General features: G+C 44.5%; 1 protein-coding gene across 1 annotated transcript in view; it reads left to right on the top strand.

Moving 5' to 3' along the window:
• Positions 1-238: 238 nt before the first annotated feature.
• Positions 239-20,438, top strand: part of VEGFC (vascular endothelial growth factor C) — a 173,689-nt gene continuing 153,489 nt past the window's right edge. Inside the window, exon 1 of the mRNA XM_044297307.1 lies at positions 239-674. Coding sequence (XP_044153242.1) covers positions 561-674 — 114 coding nt within the window. The 5' untranslated portion in view covers positions 239-560. The remainder of the gene's footprint in view (positions 675-20,438) is intronic.

The following is a 20,438-nucleotide window of genomic DNA, read 5'->3' as shown; positions in this document are numbered from 1 at the left end:
CACTGCCATACACCTCACTGTGTATATGTCTATATACTCTCTTCTCTATGATGCACATTCCAGTTGTTCATCATTGTGGTCCTGAGACGTGTCTCCCCTAATTCCAGGCCTGCCACTGACAAGAAGGAGAGGTACTAAGCAGGGAGAAGGAGGAGACGTGCCCTTACAATGAGAGGATGAGGGGGAGGTCTAGTGTGTGAGTGCCTCCTCCTCCACCTCACACAGCACTAGACCTGCCATCTCTGCATGCTCCTCATTATCATCCCCTGCTCATGCTGACCTCAGCTATCTCCTGATGCCAGGCAGCACTGCACCCACACACGTGTGCCACCCCTCCCTCGCATGTCCCCATGCTGGCATTACACACTGCCCCGCCACTAGATTGTAGCGACCTCCTCGGATGTGCAGTCTCCTGAGACAACTTTCTTCTTCTGCTCCTTGGCCACCTTTGCTGAGAAGAGGCTGATGCTGTGGGACTTGCTGGACTGAGTGAGGGGATTACTGGGAGCTCGCCGTGACCTGACTGCCACCAGGACCTGACCCCCAGTCCGGACTGGAAAATGCACTTGCTGGAAGTAGCACTACTTTTTCTATACACAGTATTGATTCAGGGGGACATAGCTTATGAGTCTGGACAAGGGTATTACGACGATCCGGAATTTGGTGACCTCAAGGTAAGACATGGGGTGGGAGTGTGGCACTACTGTATGTACTGGGACAGGAATGCTAGGTGCCAGCTGCACCATGGCAGGTCACACGATCTCAGCTGACACCAAAGTGGTGACATTGTTTCAGGAACTTACTGACATAGCTCCAGAGGCAGCTGGGGCACACAAGAGGAGCCGAGCTCTTAGTTTTCTTATATCAAGTAAGTCTTCTTGCAAAATGCTCCTGTGTGTCTTTTCTGTAAGAAAAGAAACCAATATAAGCAATATAAGTTGAGAGTTTTGGTCTGTGTTGCTTGTTTATGTATTTACCTATTTATTTATTTATTTATTTTGTATGCATGTGTTTATTTTCTTACTTATTTGTGAATTTATGTCTGCATTTATTTGACTTGCTCCCTTTGTTGTTTTGTGCAGTTTCAGTATTCTGCAGGGGGGCACACAGATTGTAATCCCTCTTATAAAGAACCTTTCATGAGTAAAACTCAATCAGAGTCCCAGGACCAGTCACTGTGCAGGGACCCTGAGGGGTATCCCAGACCACTGGTACAATGACACTGATCAAGGTGTATGACTGTATTGTGTACTTGTGGTATAGCTGGTAGTCTATATCACTATTGGCAGAGGTGGACAGGCATCCAGGGAAAGAGAATATTTCAATATATCATTATCTGTAGCTGTAGTATGTAAAACTAATCCCTATGATAATAACTTACTGTGAGGAATTCATGTAGTCTGTGATGTCACATTGGGGGGTCAAAGAAGAGTCTGAGTAGCATAATGGTAATTATATAGTTAATTATATTGATCACTGTAATAGTAAGCAGAGCATGTGCTTGTAGGATGAAAGGGATCATGCCTGCCTTAGTCATACACAAGCATCAGATTCACTTGGGAATTAAAGAAGCACTCACTCCATTTTTTATTCTTGGTACCTAACCAATGTCATAAGCATGTCTGCCTGGCTTTCCTCAGTGTACTCCACTTTCCTTTCAGACCTAATTCAGATTGCTATACCATAAAGTATCTATGCTGCGGCTGCAACGCACTTTTTTTAAAATACTCATTGAGATCTGTATGTCCATATAGGACATGGAACTGATGACCATTGGAGGCAATTGTCTTGAGTGGTCTTCATGACCATGTTCCATTAGACATGGACTGGAGTAGTGCATGGCCTTACTTTCTCCATACAAACCAAGGGGGTGTGAATAGCACCATTCGCTTCTATAGGTCTGTGTGCTGTCCATGTGTGCAACGAATGCATCTAACTCAGGCCTTACACTCAAAAACATGTTCAATTAGCCACGAAATTGTCTCTGATGTGGTTGTATGCGTCTGGGCGTTGGCACATCTGTGTGTATGTGCGTACATCTGCGTGTGTGATGGGGTAGTTCGATTTTGAGAACCACTAGGGACAGGCACTGATGCGAGTGATGACAGTCTCTGTACAGCATTGCTGAATCCAAAGACCACTAAGTCAGGGCATCAGTGGGGGTCCCAGTTCATGGAGTCTCAACTCTATCCTACATGACATTCCTAAAGAAGCGAGCTAGCAGAGAGCCTTCGTACTTGGTGAAATCTGTGCATCCATTTGTCCACACAGCAGAACCCAGGTTAACAGGCGTTTTATGACATACTAAGAATTCCTCACAGTATAGCAGCACGTGTTTTCACTCACTTCAGCCTTTCAGACACAATTTGTTTCCATAATCTGAAAAGCTTTTCTTTTTTTGTGAACTGCTCACTAAATGGAGCTCGACTCGTTGCCCAAATCTAGGACATGCCTTGGTGGGTATGTGCTTCTTGTGTGGTTGGACTAATCTACATTGTGGGGATTTAGCTCCCAGACCAAGGGGTGCAATGTTATTATTACCTAATTACAGTAAAGTAAACTGAGACCTCCGGAGATAATGCTATGTACTCAGCTGACCAGTAGCTACAAGGTATACGGTCAGACTCTGAACTCACGCCGACCCTTTATGCTTTGTCTTCTTTTTCATCTCTGCTGGTGTAGCAACAGATTTATATTTTCCTTTATAACATTTTGCTCATTTTATGTTTAGTGTTATTTCGCATTGTTGTGCGTTTTGGCGTGCATGGTTTTTGGCACTCGCAGATGTATTGACTTGCGTTGGCCTGTGTGCCATATGCTTATTGGCATGTTTTGTAAAATGTTGAAGATATTACAGAACAGATTCTTTATACCTCAATGCTTCTCATTAATGTAGGTTGTTTAATGACTTCTATGTGACAGTGAGCAGTATTTTGCGGTGTGATAATACTGGATGTACATTGTATAATATAATATTCCCGGCATGTATCTGCGGTACGTGGGGAAACATAGTTATCAAACACTAGATTAAAGCAGTGTATAGGAAATCACAATGTGGAGAAAAGCCTTTCACCTTGTGTTTACTAACAGATTACTCCATTCTCCCATTCCAAACATTGCATGCCATGAGTAACTAGCCAGCAGCGTTTGGAGGGGAGGCCTGTGGACCTGTCAGGCAGCACCATTTGCTCGTATCATACACTCTGGTAGAAATCGAGCCCAAAGTTATTTAAGCAGTGGAAAGTTGTAGAGACTAGGATTACAATGCTTGCGATACAGTACAAAGTCTTCTGACCCCTGCTCACATTTTTAGTAATGCGTACAATCCCTTTCCAAAAAAAGCAATTTGACATTTTGCAACTTTTTTTTTGGACTCTTGGCAGATCCCTACATATCTAATCTCCAGCGCTGTGGGCTTGTGTATCATTTGGCATTTATAAGGTTTCATATGATTATCTTTTCCAATTAATCATTTATATTCAAAAACAGAACTACTTTAGGATTTTTAGAAAACTATAAATTCCATTTTCCTATCAGCCTCACACTCTTATACTGCTGACACTTCGTCTTCACTGTGCATATATTCCAGTCCCCTATCTGTGTTAGTCAGCTCAACTCGGATGACTTCACACAACTAGGGGTGCCAATTGGGTTTCAGTTCTGAATTGTGTCCTTTTTTTATTCCTCTGAGAATAGAGCCAATTAAGCCATTGAAGAAGTCGTCCAACAGCAGTAAAATAGTTGGCCGGAAAAGAATGACGAATATGATGTAGGAGTAGTTGCCGTCAAAAGTCATATACGTGCCTTAATGCACTGTACGGACCTGGTCATTTCTGTTGTTACCGAGCAGCTTTAATGTGTAACACAAGATTGACTTGTTCATTTGTGGCTTTATTAGTATATTATTTCTTCTGTGATGTACTTTTGTATATAAGTTACGGCATTGTCCATGGCCTGTCCTCAATATCTGATCTGCAGGTACCCAATCCTCAGGACCCCACAGATCAGCACTTTCAGAGTAGCTCCAACTTCTGGCGCCACCTTAAGAGTGTGAAATGTCTGACCCTCACTGATCAGATACTGATGGCCGATCCTGAGGATATGGAATCATTTGTAAAATCCATTACGACCCCTTTAATGTGCAGATCACGGAAATTTGTCTATTTCCTAACTTTCAGAAAGTCAAAGCACTTATTGGGTCTAGTTATGTGGTGCCTTAAGATTTTGACCGGTCACTCTGTATTCATTGTTTTTGAAAATATTTATTTATTTATGAGCCTGAAAAAGTTATGTATATTACTTTCCTTTGCACTTGCGTGATTGAGGTCCCACATAGTGTTAATGAAGTAGTAAATGTTCCAATGTTTTAAGTAGTCACACAGATATTAAACTTTTTGACTTTATTTGGTTCTGGTTAGGGTACTTTAACACTAGCGTTTTTCTTTTCCAGCATAGAGTTCCGTCCTAGGGGCATAATACCGGAAAATAACTGATCAGTTTTGTCCTAATGCATTCTGAATGGAGAGCATCAGTTCAGGATGCATCAGGATATCTTCAGTTCAGTCTTTTTGACTGATCAGGACAGAGATAAAACCGCTGGTTTTATCTCCGGCCAAAAGTGCGGAACACTTGCCGGCATTTTTTTCCATAGGAATGTATTAGTGCCGGATACGGCATTCAAAATACCGCAATGCCGGATCCGTCCTTCCAGAAAAAATCAGGATCCTGATCAGTCTTACAAATGCCATCAGTTGGCATACGTTTTGACGGATCCGGCAGGCAGTTCCGGCGATGGAACTGCCTGCCGGATTCCTCTGCCGCAAGTGGTTCTGAAATTGGAAGGTGGTCACAAAAAGGCTACCAAAGTTCAATTCCACACACCTCATATGTCTGGTTAATAAAGGGATATTTTAATCTAAAAGAGTTATCACTTGCCCACTGGAACTAGGTGACAAGGACAACATCTGCATGGAGTTATTCTGTCCTCCCCATGTTTGCATGGGTTTCCTCCAGGTACTGCAAGACATACTGATAGGGAACTTAGATTGTGAGCTCCATTGGAGACAGCAAGTGACGGTAATGTCTATAAAGTTCTGTGGGATATGGCTGCGCTTTATTAATGAGTAAAACAAATTAATTAGATTGGTGGGAGGTTGTCCACTGGAATCCTTACTATATTTAGAATGGGAGAAAGTGGTCTCCCAACTCCTGGCTGTATAGCCATGATGAAAAGAAGTTTGAATAAAGTATTGGTGAAACTTGTGCTTTACAGCTCTATTAATAGCCCTTTTAGAGTCTTCTCAATAAAAAGTCCATAACTTTTTTTTTACTGTATCCCCCCTCCTTATTGGTGGTAGGAGGGATAGACAAAATGGCATTCCAGCAGTGTACAGTTAAGGCTCTAAGTGTTGCAGTGTTTTAAGAAGCCACACACATACAACATTATTGGCTCATTTGGTGTTAATTGGTTCCATAATTCAAAGGAAGTCGCAAAAAAAACCACTAACACAGGTCAATTTCCCACAGCTTGCAATATGCACCAATATGCCTGGTTAGTAAAGGGGTAAAACATTATTCATCTGTCCAATAGAGCTGGTACCCCTACGGATCATTAAATGAGAGACACAGGTTTCCTGCCACCTTTACTTCATGCCCGTAGTAAGAAATAGTTTGAATGGAGCAGTGGTCAAGCATGTGTGCTGCCAGTCCATTCAAGAGTCTATGAGCACAACCAGGCCAAAGGAATTATTCCTGTATACTGTAAGTCTCCTGTTTGAGTCTTCTCAATCGGAAGTCCAGAACTCAATTTTTTTAACCACTTATCTTGTTGCTGGTGGAAAGGATGGACTAACTAAGCTGCACATGCTGATGCAGACTAGTTTCTGCCAATTGTTTCATGTCAGAAATGAGCATTAGAGATGTTGATTGCCAGCAAGTGACTGAAGAAAAGTCAATCTTCTGCTTTGGATTTACTTTGGTTACTGTTGAATACAGTTGTTTGGTCTAGCTAATTGGAAGATCGTTCATGACAAGCAGCAGACTGGATCCAGAGGGTATGTACCCATTCAGACCAACTATTACAGACAAATAGTTGACAATGTGGCATTTTAAGACCACTGGTTTATGAACAGATCCCAACTATTTAGCCCATCCCAAAAAACTAATTATTGCACAGATGTGCCTGTCCACCCTTACGTTAGCTCGACTGGCCTCAAATCACTTCTGATCTGCACCTGCAAATACACCAGATTCACAGCTTCCATGGGTTGTCGCAGTGTCCTCAGGATAAGTCATCAACATGGGATCAGTGGGGATCTGAAGCCAGGAACCATCTCCAATCAGCTGTTGAAGAGAGTGTGGTGCTCTGGTGAACAGCCTCTCCTCGCAGCTTACCATGCACCGAGCCGTCTACATGACATCAGTGTTCTAGGAAGAAGTTTTGGTGGTCATGGAGCACCACAGTGTTTTCAAACAGCTGGTTGGACCCCTACCGATAACATAATGATGGAGGACAGGTCACCAGTATTAAACACTCAGTAACCCCTTGAGACCCATTTTAATAAAAAATAACCATTGTGCCTATTACCATTGTAGCATCTAAATCTGCTTTATTCAAAGCCCTGCTCTGCTGCACTTGTATCTTGTACAAATGTATTACTGCTTCTTCGAGAAGAAAACTCTAGGGCTTATCCATTTCCAAAATCAGAAACAAATTTCTGACCACATCAGCTACCTGGTTCCTGGGATTCATTCAGCCCTGGCTGTTTTTCTCTTTGTATCATCCCTCCAACTCTAGCAAGCGTACTGACCTTTTCCAGGAAGCTGTGTCTTCTATGTGTCCGAGATAGCTTCAGTCCACTCACTATGATTTCAAGTGTGAACAAATCATTTGCTAGTTTCCCTTGCAGGTCACTGAAATATTAAATGTCTTTGCCTCTGAAAAAAAGTTCCCAAATCCATAAACAGACACGGCCGATCACTAAGGACACGTGCACACAGTCAGTATTTCATCACTACTTTTTATCAGTATTTGTAAAGCCAAAAACCAGGAGTGGGTCCAAAACACAGAAGAGGCCCAACACAAATCTGAAAATGATCTTTTTTCTCTGGGGGTTCCACTTCTGGTTGTGGCTTCCAAATAATGATTCAAAATAATGTCCAAATACTGTGGCCAAAATGTACACTCTCAGTTTTTCCAAGTGCAGCTTGAAGGGGAGAGTATGACTAAGCATGCGTCTTTTTAAAGAAAGGGTTTTTCTTGTGGAAGTAGAAAAACCTAAAACGTTATAGGAATTTGGTATCTCTGTAATTGTACTGTCCCAAAGGATAACGTTATCATGTTATTCATGCCGCAAGGTGAACGTCACAAAAATTAAAACAAGACGATGGCAGAATTGCTGCTTTTTTACTTTAAACAATTAATAAAAGTCAAGAAATATGTACACACAGTATGTGTACCCCAAAATGGTTTCATTAAAAACATTGTGCCCCACATATATCTGGACTTCTCCAAGGCATTTGACACTGTACCGCATAAAAGGTTAGCATATAAAATGAGAATGCTCGGACTGGGAAACAATGTCTGTAAGGGTCCATTCACACGTCCGTTGTTTCTTTCCTGATCTGTTCTGTTTTTTGCTGAACAGATCTGGACCAGATCTGGACCCATTCATTTTCAATGGGTCCTGAAAAAAATCGGACAGCACAATGTCTGATTTTTTTTCAGGACCCATTGAAAATGAATGGGTCCAGATCTGGTCCAGATCTGTTCCGCAAAAAACGGAACAGATCAGGAAAGAAAAAAAAAAACGGACGTGTGAATGGACCCTAAGTGGGTAAGTAACTGGCCTAATCATAGAAAACAGAGGGTGGTTATTAATGGTACACACTCAGATTGGGTCACTGTCACTAGTGGGGTACCTCAGGGGTCAGTATTGGGCCCAATTCTCTTCAATATATTTATTAATGATCTTGTAGAAGGCTTGCATATTAAAATATAAATTTTTGCAGATGACACTAAACTGTGTAAAGTAATTGACACTGAAGAGGACAGTATTAGTGTTGAGCGTGAATATTCGTATTACAAATTTTTATCGCGAATATCGGCATTTCAATATTCTTTATTTTTTATTTTTTATTAACACAGTACACATCAGGTGATCTTCCCTCCCTTCTTCTAGCTTGTGGGCCAATGAGAAGGCTTTGTCACAGCTTAGCAACATCCCTAGCAACCAATAGAAAAGTTACCTACCCCTTCACTATATAAATTAAGACACTCCCCAGCAGCATTTTGTGGAGTTTCATGTGAGAGAGAGGAGCTTGAATACTGTGCTGTGCTTTTTCAAATTATATTCCAAATCACATATAAATATTCCAGATAGTTAGTGTTAGATAGTAATAGGGAATTGTGTAGCCGAATAGCTGATAGGGTCCAGAGCAGGGTGCAGTGTAGGTCATAGAGTTAGTTAGCTGAAATATATCATCCATATAAGTAGTGTTAGATAGTGTAGGTCATGGGTGTCAAACATGCGGCCCGCGGGCCGCATGCGGCCCGCAATGAATATCTTTGCGGCCCGGCAAAGATGCAGCATCGCAGACTGCTATGTATGAGCCGGGAGAGAGGAGGGGCTGGAGTCCGTAACTAGGGGCGGGGCCCGGTGCAGTCACTGTACTCTTACACAGGGCCCCGCCGCTCACCAAAGTATTTATAAATGTGAATCCTTATCCTGTTAAGTTGAACTAACGCTGCCCTCTCCCATGTTCCCATGTCCCCCTTACTTAAGCTTTAATAGCAGGCAGAGAGGACAGCAGCAGTAACGTCACTCACTGACGTCGAGCGCCTGCTCCGCCCACTTTATGAATGAAGCAGGCGGAGCAGACGCGCGACGTCAGTGAGTGACGTTACTGGTGCCGTCCGCTCTGCCTGCTATGGAAGCGTGTTCGTAAGTGCTGTGGGGATACAGGGGAACATGCGAGAGGGCAGCGTTAGTTCAACTTAATAACAGGATAAGGATTCACGTTTATAAATACTTCGGTGAGCAGAGGGCCAGTGTATTGGGGTACACTGTTATGAGGGGGATCTGTGGATGACATATAGCAGTGTCATCCACAGATCCCCCCCATAACAGTTCCATCCACAGATCCCCCCACCTCATAACAATGCCATCCACAGATATCCCACCCCATAGCAGTACCATCCACAGATATCCCACCCCATAACAGTTCCATCCACAGATCCCCCACCCCATAACAATGCCATCCACAGATCCCCCCACCCCATAACAATGCCATCCACAGATATCCCACCCCATAGCAGTACCATCCACAGATCCCCATAGCAGTGCCATCCACAGATCCCCCATAACAGTGCCATCCACAGATCCCCCATAACAGCGCCATCCACAGATCCCCCATAACAGCGCCATCCACAGATCCCCCATAACAGTGCCATCCACAGATCCCCCATAACAGTGCCATCCACAGATCCCCCATAACAGCGCCATCCACAGATCCCCCATAACAGCGCCATCCACAGATCCCCCATAACAGTGCCATCCACAGATCCCCCATAACAGTGCCATCCACAGATCCCCCATAACAGTGCCATCCACAGATCCCCCATAACAGTGCCATCCACAGGTCCCCCATAACAGTGCCATCCACAGATCCCCCATAACAGTGCCATCCACAGATCCCCCATAACAGTGCCATCCACAGGTCCCCCATAACAGTGCCATCCACAGGTCCCCCATAACAGTGCCATCCACAGGTCCCCCATAACAGTGCCATCCACAGATCCCCCATAACAGTGCCATCCACAGATCCCCCATAACAGTGCCATCCACAGGTCCCCCATAACAGTGCCATCCACAGATCCCCCATAACAGTGCCATCCACAGATCCCCCATAACAGTGCCATCCACAGATCCCCCATAACAGTGCCATCCACAGATCCCCATAACAGTGCCATCCACAGATCCCCCATAACAGTGCCATCCACAGATCCCCCATAACAGTGCCATCCACAGATCCCCCATAACAGTGCCATCCACAGATCCCCCATAACAGTGCCATCCACAGATCCCCCATAACAGTGCTATCCACAGATCCCCCATAACAGTGCCATCCACAGATCCCCCATAACAGTGCCATCCACAGATCCCCCATAACAGTGCCATCCACAGATCCCCCATAACAGTGCCATCCACAGATCCCCCCATAACAGTGCCATCCACAGATCCCCCATAACAGTGCCATCCACAGATCCCCATAACAGTGCCATCCACAGATCCCCCATAACAGTGCCATCCACAGGTCCCCCATAACAGTGCCATCCACAGATCCCCCATAATAGTGTCACGCACAGACCACCATTAATTCAAAGCCCACCAAAAGCACAACTTTTGGTTAAAAATATTTTTTTCTTATTTTCCTCCTCAAAAACCTAGGCTCGTCTTATAGTGAAGTTTAATATTTGTATATATATATATATATATATATATATATATATATATATAATAATCATTCCTCCTAGTTGCCACGTCGGCTTGGTCTTGCGGTTTAGCTGGTTTCCTAGTAACCACAATATTTTTGCGAGCATCATTACGTCATAACGACACCTGCGGCTTCCCGTTCCCGTTTTTTTTTTTTGATGCGGCCCACATAAACTTAAATTTTGTTTTTTTGGCCCATGTTAGCCTTTGAGTTTGACATGCTTGGTGTAGGTTATAGTGTGCGGCAGGAAAATGGATGTGCAATGTGCATGTGAGAGATATTTCTCTGCTGTCCATAGATACATGCTACAGACATGGGCTGTGATGTCCCAACAATACTAAGTTCAACATTCAGTATTATGTTGTCAGACCTGATTAAGGGTGTAAAGTTGTATGTATTGTGCTAAAATATTCAAATCAATAGCGGCGATTTGCGCGATCTCGAATACTTTAAAAAACTCTATCTGCATATAAAGCTATTGTTATGACATGCATGGAATTTTAATCTAAAACAGTGCTGTAATGTACAATTACTTACCGTGATCAGGAGTTCTTCCTCACTATCTCGAAAGTTGCTGCCAACAATTTTCATCACTTATGTAGTTAATAGCGCAATTGAAAAGAATATTGCGAAATCGCAAATATTTGGTCAATATTCGCCTAAATATTCGTGATATATCGCGAATCCGAATATTGCCCCTGTCGCTCATCACTAGACAGTATACTGCTACAGAAGGATCTGGATAGATTGGAGGCATGGGCAGATAAGTGGCAGATGAGGTTTAACACTGACAAGTGGAAAGTTATGCACATGGGAAGGAATAATGCAAGTCACCAGTACATACTAAATGGTAAAACACTCGGTAACACTGACATGGAAAAGGATCTAGGAATTTTAGTGAACAGCAAACTAAGCAGTCAAAACCAGTGTCAGGCAGCTGCTGCCAAGGCCAATAAGATACTAGGTTGCATCAAAACGGGCATCGATGCTCGTGATGAGAACATAGTCCTACCACTTTACAAATCACTAGTCAGACCACACATGGAGTACTGTGTACAGTTCTGGGCTCCTGTGAACAAGGCAGACATAGCAGAGCTGAAGAGGGTTCAGAGAAGGGCAACTAAAGTAATAACTGGAATGGGCAGACTACAGTACCCTGAATGATTATCAACATTAGGCTTATTCAGGTGATACTTGTTCTAGAGAGGGCTCACCTGCTCGCCAAAACCATGGAGTGGGTGCACCTACTGAAAATATCCACCCAATCTTCACAATGTCGCAGTAAAATTGATAAATAGTAGTAGGGCACACATACATTTGGTTACACATGGAGACCTACTAATTTGACAATGTAAATTTATCGTATCACATATTATTATATGTTATACTGTTTTATACGAAGTGTATTATATGTGATACAATAAATATACATTGTCAAATTAGTAGGTCTCCATGTGTCTCACCACTGTTTGAGGTGAGACACAGGCTGACATGGGACACTTCCCATGATGAGGCATGGATAATATTCACCCACTATCCATATTGAAAGTACGAAGCTAAAACGACCATAGGCGTGCGCAGCCTATTGCATTAGGGTGTGCACCCTAAAGCACAAAAACACACGCCCCGCGCACGTGTGTATTTGTGTATTTATGTATGTATGTATATATGTGTGTGTGTGTGTATATATATATATATATATATATATACACACACACTGTATATATATAATTATATACACACACACACATATACACACAGGCTGGGCCTCACCCTAGCATTGCCGTGACTCCGCCTCTGCACCTAGTAACAATATATCGGGGGGGGGGGCACATAATATACCACAGTCAAAAATGGGGGCGGGGGGCACTAATAATTTCCACCATATAATCATACTACTGAAAAAAACTAAATAAGTATATATAAATAAGATTACAAAATAGGAGAGTATTGCGGTATGCAGGGGTACCTTTTTATTGTACTATCCTAATACTTAAAAGACAAGCTTTCAAGAGTTTTCCTTTCTTCCTCGGTATTGCTTCATACCTGAGAAAGAGAGAAACACTCTCCAAAACTTTTCTTTAGAGTTTAAAGCAGTTTCAGCACTATAATAAAATAATTTACTTACAAAAGAAGCCATTCAGTCGTCTGCTGTGCCGTCCTCTGCTTGCTTCCGCGGATCTTCCCCTCCTTTCAGTCTCTCCATAGTGCGCAGGTGCCCTGTTATGGGGGATATGTGGATGACACAGTGTTATGGGGGATCTGTGTATGACACACTTATGGGGGATCTGTGGATGACACATTGTTTTGGGGGATCTGTGGATGACACTTTTATGGGGGATCTGTGAATGACACATTTTTATGGGAGATCTGTGAATGACACATTTTTATGGGGGATCTGTGAATGACACACTGTTATGGGGGACCTATGGATGACACACTGTTATGGGGGACCTGTGGATGACACACTGTTATGGGGGACCTGTGGATGACACACTGTTATGGGGGATCTGTGGATGACACACTGTTATGGGGGACCTGTGGATGACACACTGTTATGGGGGACCTGTGGATGACACACTGTTATGGGGGACCTGTGGATGACACACTGTTATGGGGGATCTGTGGATGACACACTGTTATGGGGGACCTGTGGATGACACACTGTTATGGGGGACCTGTGGATGACACACTGTTATGGGGGACCTGTGGATGACACACTGTTATGGGGGATCTGTGGATGACACACTGTTATGGGGGATCTGTGGATGACATATGACTGAGGAGGGCTATCAGGGGACTTTATACAGGGGTAATATAACTGAGGGGTATCAGGGTAAATTATACAGGGGGTAATATAACTAAGGGGTATCAGGGTACACTATACAGGGGTAATATAACTGAGGAGGGCTATCAAGGACATTATACAGGGGTAATATAAGTTATATTTCCTCTGTATAATGTCCCCTGATAGCCCTCCTAAGTTATATTACCCCTGTATAATAATGTCCCCTGATACCCCTTAGTTATATTACCCCCTGTATAATAATGTACACTGATACCCCTTAGTTATATTACCCCGCCCTGTATAATTTAACCTGACACCCCTCAGTTATATTATATAACTGAGGGGTATCAGGGTACATTATACAGGGGGTAATATAACTAAGGGGTATCTATCAGGGTACATTATACAGGGGTAATACAAGTGAGGAGGGCTATCAGGGACATAATACAGGGGTGAGGGGTAAGATAAGTTATATTACCCCTGTATAATGTCTGATAGTAGCCTAGCCCTCCTCAGTTATATTTCCCCTCATGTACCCTGATACCCCTAGTTATATTATCCCCTGTATGATTTACCCTGATACCCCTCAGATATATTATATAACTGAGGGGTATCAGGATAATACAGGCGACAACAGAGGATTCGTAGCACTGTGGGACGGGGGGGTACATACTACTTTTTTTATATGCCCAGCCCTCACCTCACCAGCTAGCAGACGGCCAGGCGCGCAGGCAGGGTACTACTATTCAGATGCAGCGTGACGTGACGTCAACGTCAACTCAGCCTGCGCCGCACAGCACGCACTCCCTCTCTGCCTCCGCCGGGTCCGGGACTCCGCCCCCTATTTGAATACTAGCCACCGCCCGCCGGCCGCCCACAGCCAGATATTGTAAATGAATTGACAGCGCGGCGGGCGGCGGCAGCCAGCAAAACAGACAGGGAAATAGGCTGGGGGGCAGTGCGCATGGAGGTGACGAACCTATTAGAGTGTGCCCAGGCACACCCGGCACACCCCGTGCGCACGCCTATGAAAACGACCTTCATCTTTCATTATCCCTGAATACTTTTGTGAAGTCCCCTGATGATGTCTGACAAGCAAGACTGAAACATGGCATGTAGGGCTTTGTAATTAGGGTTAAGCATAGTACTTGGCCCATACTGAGGGAAAGGTTCCGTATGGGGTCGCCCCTGTCAGGGCGGGTGCTCCGTGTCTGTTAGGCAGGACTTCAGAACAGCCCCTAGCCCTCCTGCAGGTAGGGAACCCAATATTAGGGTATACTAGGAGTGTTAATACTGCCACCAGACACCAGCACCTTGGTCACTTCGGTTCTGGTCTGAACCTACTACCAGGATCTCCCTCCATTGTCGGTGGAACGCACAAGACGTGGTAAGATCCACCCTTTTTCTTCACTGCATGTGATCTTGAAATAGTGGAGTTGAGTACATTTTGTTGTCTCTCACTCAGTGGTACCAATTATATTTTAAATATTAAAAGTTATGTTTTAAGAGACCCAGTTCACATATTAATTCTGCTTACATTTGGGTGTGACTTTATACCACTGCACACTCACTTTCATTATTCAACAAAGAATATGCTTAGTAACCTAACCGCCAAACTACAGGAGCCATTGTCTGTTGGCTGTTGTGGCAGCCTGGATATTCCTCAGGTTGCATATAGCATCAACCAATCACAGCTCAGCTTCTGTTTTGCCACAGGTCATTAATATGAGCTCTGATTGGTTGCTATAGGCAACGCAAGACATTCTTAATATAAGACAGCTTATGTGTGAGTTAATATGATTTTGATTGCGCAGCTTAGCCAACGCTGTTGTAGAGGCTGATGTACCTCACATGACCTTAAGTGTATACTAATTTTGTGGGGTTTTATATACTGTCGTATATAAAAGCCGTATAAGGGGGTGGGTTATTATGGAAATCACTGTTAACGAGACGGGTTACTGTGGCAGTCACAAATAAAGGGCGGGCCGCTATGGTGGTCACTTTTAAAGGAGTGTTCACTGTGGATGTTACTGTTAATGGGGCAGGGGACTGTGGAGGCCACTGTTAAAGGGGCTGCTGTGGAGGTCACTGGTAAGGCAGAAGGGTACTGTGAGGTCACTGTTAAGAGAGTGGAGTACTGTGGTAGTCACTGTTAAAGGGTCGGGCACTGTGAAGGTCTCTGTCAAGGGGGCAGGGAACGATGGAGGTCACAGTTAAGGGGACAGTCTGCTATGGAGGTCAGTGTTAAGGGACAGGGTGCTGTGGAGGTCACTGTCATGGGGTCGGGCTGCTGTGGAGGTCCCATTTTAAGGAGGCAGGGAACTTTGAGTGGGGTCAGTGTTAAGGGGTGGGGGGCTGTGGAGTTCACATTTTAACGACACAAAGAAACATGAAATGAAATAGATGAAATATACCCATGCGAAGCCGGGTCCTTCTGCTAGTATGTATATAGCCACATAGTGTTTTTTTTGGGAAGTTTTCTGCAATTGATTTACCTGGAAATATAATTTAATAAGATTGAACCTATGCCTGCTTTGACTTTGGAGGACTTTGAAGTGGTGCAGTACTTTCTTACATCATCATGTACCATGTAAGGAAACAGACACTACTTTCCTGGTGGCTGTTTCTAATCAGATCAGCATGATCAGTGTATGTAGATCCCATGAGGCTTGGACAGTAAAACAGCTGTGAGGTGTAAACCTGGGCCATTCCGCACATAGGGCAGCGCTCATGGTATCTGCTGTGCCTAAACCGTCCAGAGCTGCATGGATCTGTGAGATCTGCTTGAGGAGGAAGTTCACTTCTTACTGTCTATGATAGTTGAATGAAAGTATCTAATCCCCAGCTCTGCAGCTAATGGGTTATTAACCATTGTGCCTGCAGTAAGGTTCAGTAGTACACGTGAATTTTGTTGACTCTCTTATTTTAAGGACACATGTTTGCTCCCCTGACATGTCTCTTTAAACAATGCCAGAACATTTTTTCTCATAACTGTACTGTGCTGTCCCTCTGTTATTCCTCCTGAATACTAAAATATCAATTGGCAATTGGCACTGTCAGCATCGATTGGACAGTGCTGTGAAGGGACAAGCCCATAACTGGGATTACCCAGTTGTCAATTCATTCATGCAGTACCAGGAGGAATATCAGAGGAATGGCACAACTTATGAAAAGATAATCCCCAGTGGTCATTATGAATTAGTATTAGTATCAGCACTGCACTCCAGAACTTCCGGACTCACGTGCCGTACATTGTGCACGTGATCGTAGCCTGGTTACAACCACGTGATCCTGCCACAGATTCAGTCTCATGCATGCGCTGTTGGTTAAGATCGCGTGCCCAATGTACGGCACATGATCCCAGAAATGCAAGGACCAATGTAAGAGCCGGGAACACAGCGCTGGCCCGGTATGCAGCATTTAATCAGTACCAGTTATAAAGTTGTTACTGTAAAATCAAGGGGGGAAGGGGACATGAAATACAAAAAAATTAATATTCTCTTTAATATTGTTAACCTGTCCTTTTGACAGGGCATCGATTTCAGATCTACGGGGGTCTCCTAGCACCCCGCTCACAGCTATTTGCAGCGGCTGCTGCTCCATGTCCTGCAGTGTGACCGTGCCTGATCTAGGACTGAAACCATTCATTGATGTAATCGAGGCAAAAAAATCCTCGATGCAGTTCCCTTGCATCAAGGATTCGTTTAAAGATTTTCTGTCACCAGATTTAACCCTATTAAGCGATGTGCTAATGTCAGCTAAACCTAACTAGCCTATTCCTACTTTTATCTATGCCCCCGTTACACCAGAAATCTAACTTTGATAATATGCTAATTAGCCTCTAGGAGCAGGGGGGGGGGGGGCATTGTTCTTACTCCTAGAGCCTCCGTTCTCCCACCTTTGTCGCCTCCCTCCAAGACAGGGCCAGGCAGCGCTCTCATCTGTCTGCCAGCCCTGTGCTCTGGTGAAATCTCGGGCTGTTCAGCATTCGGCGCAGGCGCGGTGAGGGAAAGACACTCGCAGGCTGCCAGCTTCCTCACCGCGCCTGCGCAAAATATTAAAAGGCGCAATATTTCACCAGAGCACAGGTATGGCAGACAGATGAGAGCGCTGCCTGGCCCTGTCTTGGAGGGAGGCGACAAAGGTGGGAGAACGGAGGCTCTAGGAGTAAGAACAATGCCCCCCCCCCCCTGCTCCTAGAGGCTAATTAGCATATTATATAAGTTAGATTTCTGGCGTAACGGGGGCATAGATAACAGTAGGAATAGGCTAGTTAGGTTTAGCTGACATTAGCACATTGCTAATGTCAGCCAGCTTAATAGGGTTAAATCTGGTGACAGAAACCCTTTAAATCACGTGACCACGGAGCGTGAGTGAAGAGAATCCTCTCACTCACCGCTCCGTCGCCTCCCGTCCGTACCGCGCTGCCAGGACCAGGGCCTTACGTTCACACATCGTCAGTGCAGGGGGTTTGGGTGTGGCACCTGTGAACTGGGCTGATGGCGCTGGAGGAAATGGATGATCATCATGGCAATGGCATGGAGGGGCTGATGGCACTGGGGGAGTGGGGGACGGGACATGGATGGCATAGAAGGGCTGATGGCGCTTGGTGGGGAACATGGCATGGAGGGGCTGATCTGGGGGAGTGGGGGACATGGCAATAGATTGCATGGAGGCACTGGAGGAGGGGGACACAATGGATGGCATAGAGGGGCAAATGGCACTGGGAGAGTGGGGGACATGACATGTAGGCAGGTGCTGATCTTATGGCACTGGAGGAGTGGGAGACATGGCAATTGGGCTGGCAATGGATGGCATGGAGGGGCTGCTGTTGGCACTAGGGGAGTGGGGGACATGGCATGAAGGCAGGGGCTGATCTGATGGCACTGGGGGAGTGGGGAACATAGTGGATGGCATGTAGGCACTGGGAAGGGGAACATGGCAATGGATGACATGTAGGCACTGGGGGAGGGGGACATGGCAATAGATGGCATGGAGGCACTGTGTGAGGGGGACATGGCATGGAGGGTCTGATATGATGATGGCACTAGGGGTGGGGGAGTAGGGGACATGGTGGATAGCATTGAGGCACTGGGGAAGGGGGACATGGCAATGGATGGCACTGGGGGAGTAGAGAACATGGCATTGAGGCAGGGGCTGATCTGATGGCACTGGGGGAGTGGAAGACATGGCATTTGGGCTGGCAATGGATCGGATGGCATGGAGGGGCTGATGGCACTGGGGGAGTGGGGGACATGGCATGGAGGGGCGCTGATCTGATGGCACTTAGATGTCAGAACAGGCTGCTGGAGTATACCGTATTGGATATAGCCGGATACAACCAGCTATAAGCTATGTGATCCGAGGCCATCTTGCCTGTTCCGGCATACATGCTCGGTATCATCCAAAGTATTTTTTTATTTTTGTCCTGCCAGAACCCAGCTTGAATGCTGTAACAAGGCCGGACCCCATTACAGTCAATCGCTGCAGCAGCCGGCAGTATCCAGCTATACCCGATATGGTACATTCTGGCTGTTCTTCTGACAGAATGTATAGTACAGCTGTGAAAGAAGCCTTATGTGTGTGCAATTATTTGCTATACCACTGTAAGAAATAAAAATATTGTTTTTATAAAGCAATACGTTATTTTAAGAAGCTTTTTCTTATTAGAGTACTCGATTAATCGTAAAAATAATTAGTAGAATACTCGATTACTACAAAAATGGTTTGCTGCAGCCCTAGCCTGATCACTGCAGAGAGGAGGTCACCTTATGGATGGTCCCTAGCCAGCTGACTGTAATGTTCTGCATGCAATGTATACGGTGCACTCAAGGGGTTAATTGTTAAATGCAGGTTTGTCTCCATTACGTAAAATGAGAATAAAAGAGTGTAATTACATTACCATAACATTTCAGCTATTTCTTGGAAAGCAAGTCATGACTGTGTAAGCGATCATCCTATTCATCATGTGAAGGTGGTACAGCGTGGAATCAGCTACATAAACATTCCCATTTGAGATATTAGCATTTTGCAAAAGCAGGATACATACAGTTTTATGTTGGCCGCAGAGATCTCTACAATGAATTACTTTTATGTCCGAGTTAAAAAGAACCAGGGAGGGGACATAAATAGTTATCTTGGACTTTTTTACCTATAGGAGTGGTACTACAGGTGTCTGCCAAAAGCTCAGCTCACCCCCATCGCCACCATAGGTAGACTGATGTGTGGGGTAGGACTGAAATAAATACCTTTGGATAACAATGATTTATGGGCATTTGTAGGCCCGCTTAGAAGGCTAATTCATAGTAATAGTCCCACCACAGTAGTTATTTGACCACTTGTAATTACTTGTATTGACATGATAAGATAAGCCAACACTTGGAGCAGCAGCGCCATCTACTGGAGGACATACCTGTCTGGGGAGCTGTCATCTCTGTAGTTTTCTACTCTTGTGCAACCATGTTCTTTCTAAGGTTTGAAATACTGATATATGCTTCTCTTTCACATAATAAATCAGAGAATATTTAATAAACTAGAAGTGACATAACTGTAATGTTTAAGTATGGAAAAATATTTTACTAAATGGATCGCACTCATACACTTTACATGGAAGACAGCACATTTTCTGCACATTTATAAGTAACACTGTATACATTATAGATACATAGGTCCCTCTAAGTCAGTGGTGCCCAACCATTTTTTGTCTGAGGGCTGCACTAGACATGGTATAAATTTTGCGGGACAGAACCAGGTAGCTTTGCCAGAAAGAAATGCAAACACTGTGAGGGGGCACGTGTGAGCATTACTACTGTGACGGGGCAAATATCTGGGCATTTTTTCTGTGAAGGGGCATATATGGAGATTCTTACTGTAAAGGGGGCGAATGTGAGCAGTTTTACTGTGAAGGGGGAACATGTGAGCGTTACTACTGTGAAGGGGGCACATGTTAGCATTACTACTGTGAAGGGGGCATGTGTGAGCATTACTACTGTAAAGGGGGCACATGTAAGCATTACTACTGTGAAGGGGCAAATATCTGGGCATTTTTCTGTGAAGGGGCACATATGGGCATTTTTACTGTAAAGGGGGAACATGTGAGCGTTACTACTGTGAAGGGGCACATGTGAGAATTACTACTGTGAAGGAAGGGGGCACA

The sequence above is a fragment of the Bufo gargarizans genome, chromosome 1 (assembly GCF_014858855.1).
Source record: "Bufo gargarizans isolate SCDJY-AF-19 chromosome 1, ASM1485885v1, whole genome shotgun sequence".
NCBI lineage: Eukaryota > Metazoa > Chordata > Amphibia > Anura > Bufonidae > Bufo > Bufo gargarizans.
This window is presented reverse-complemented; position numbering and strand designations above follow the sequence as displayed.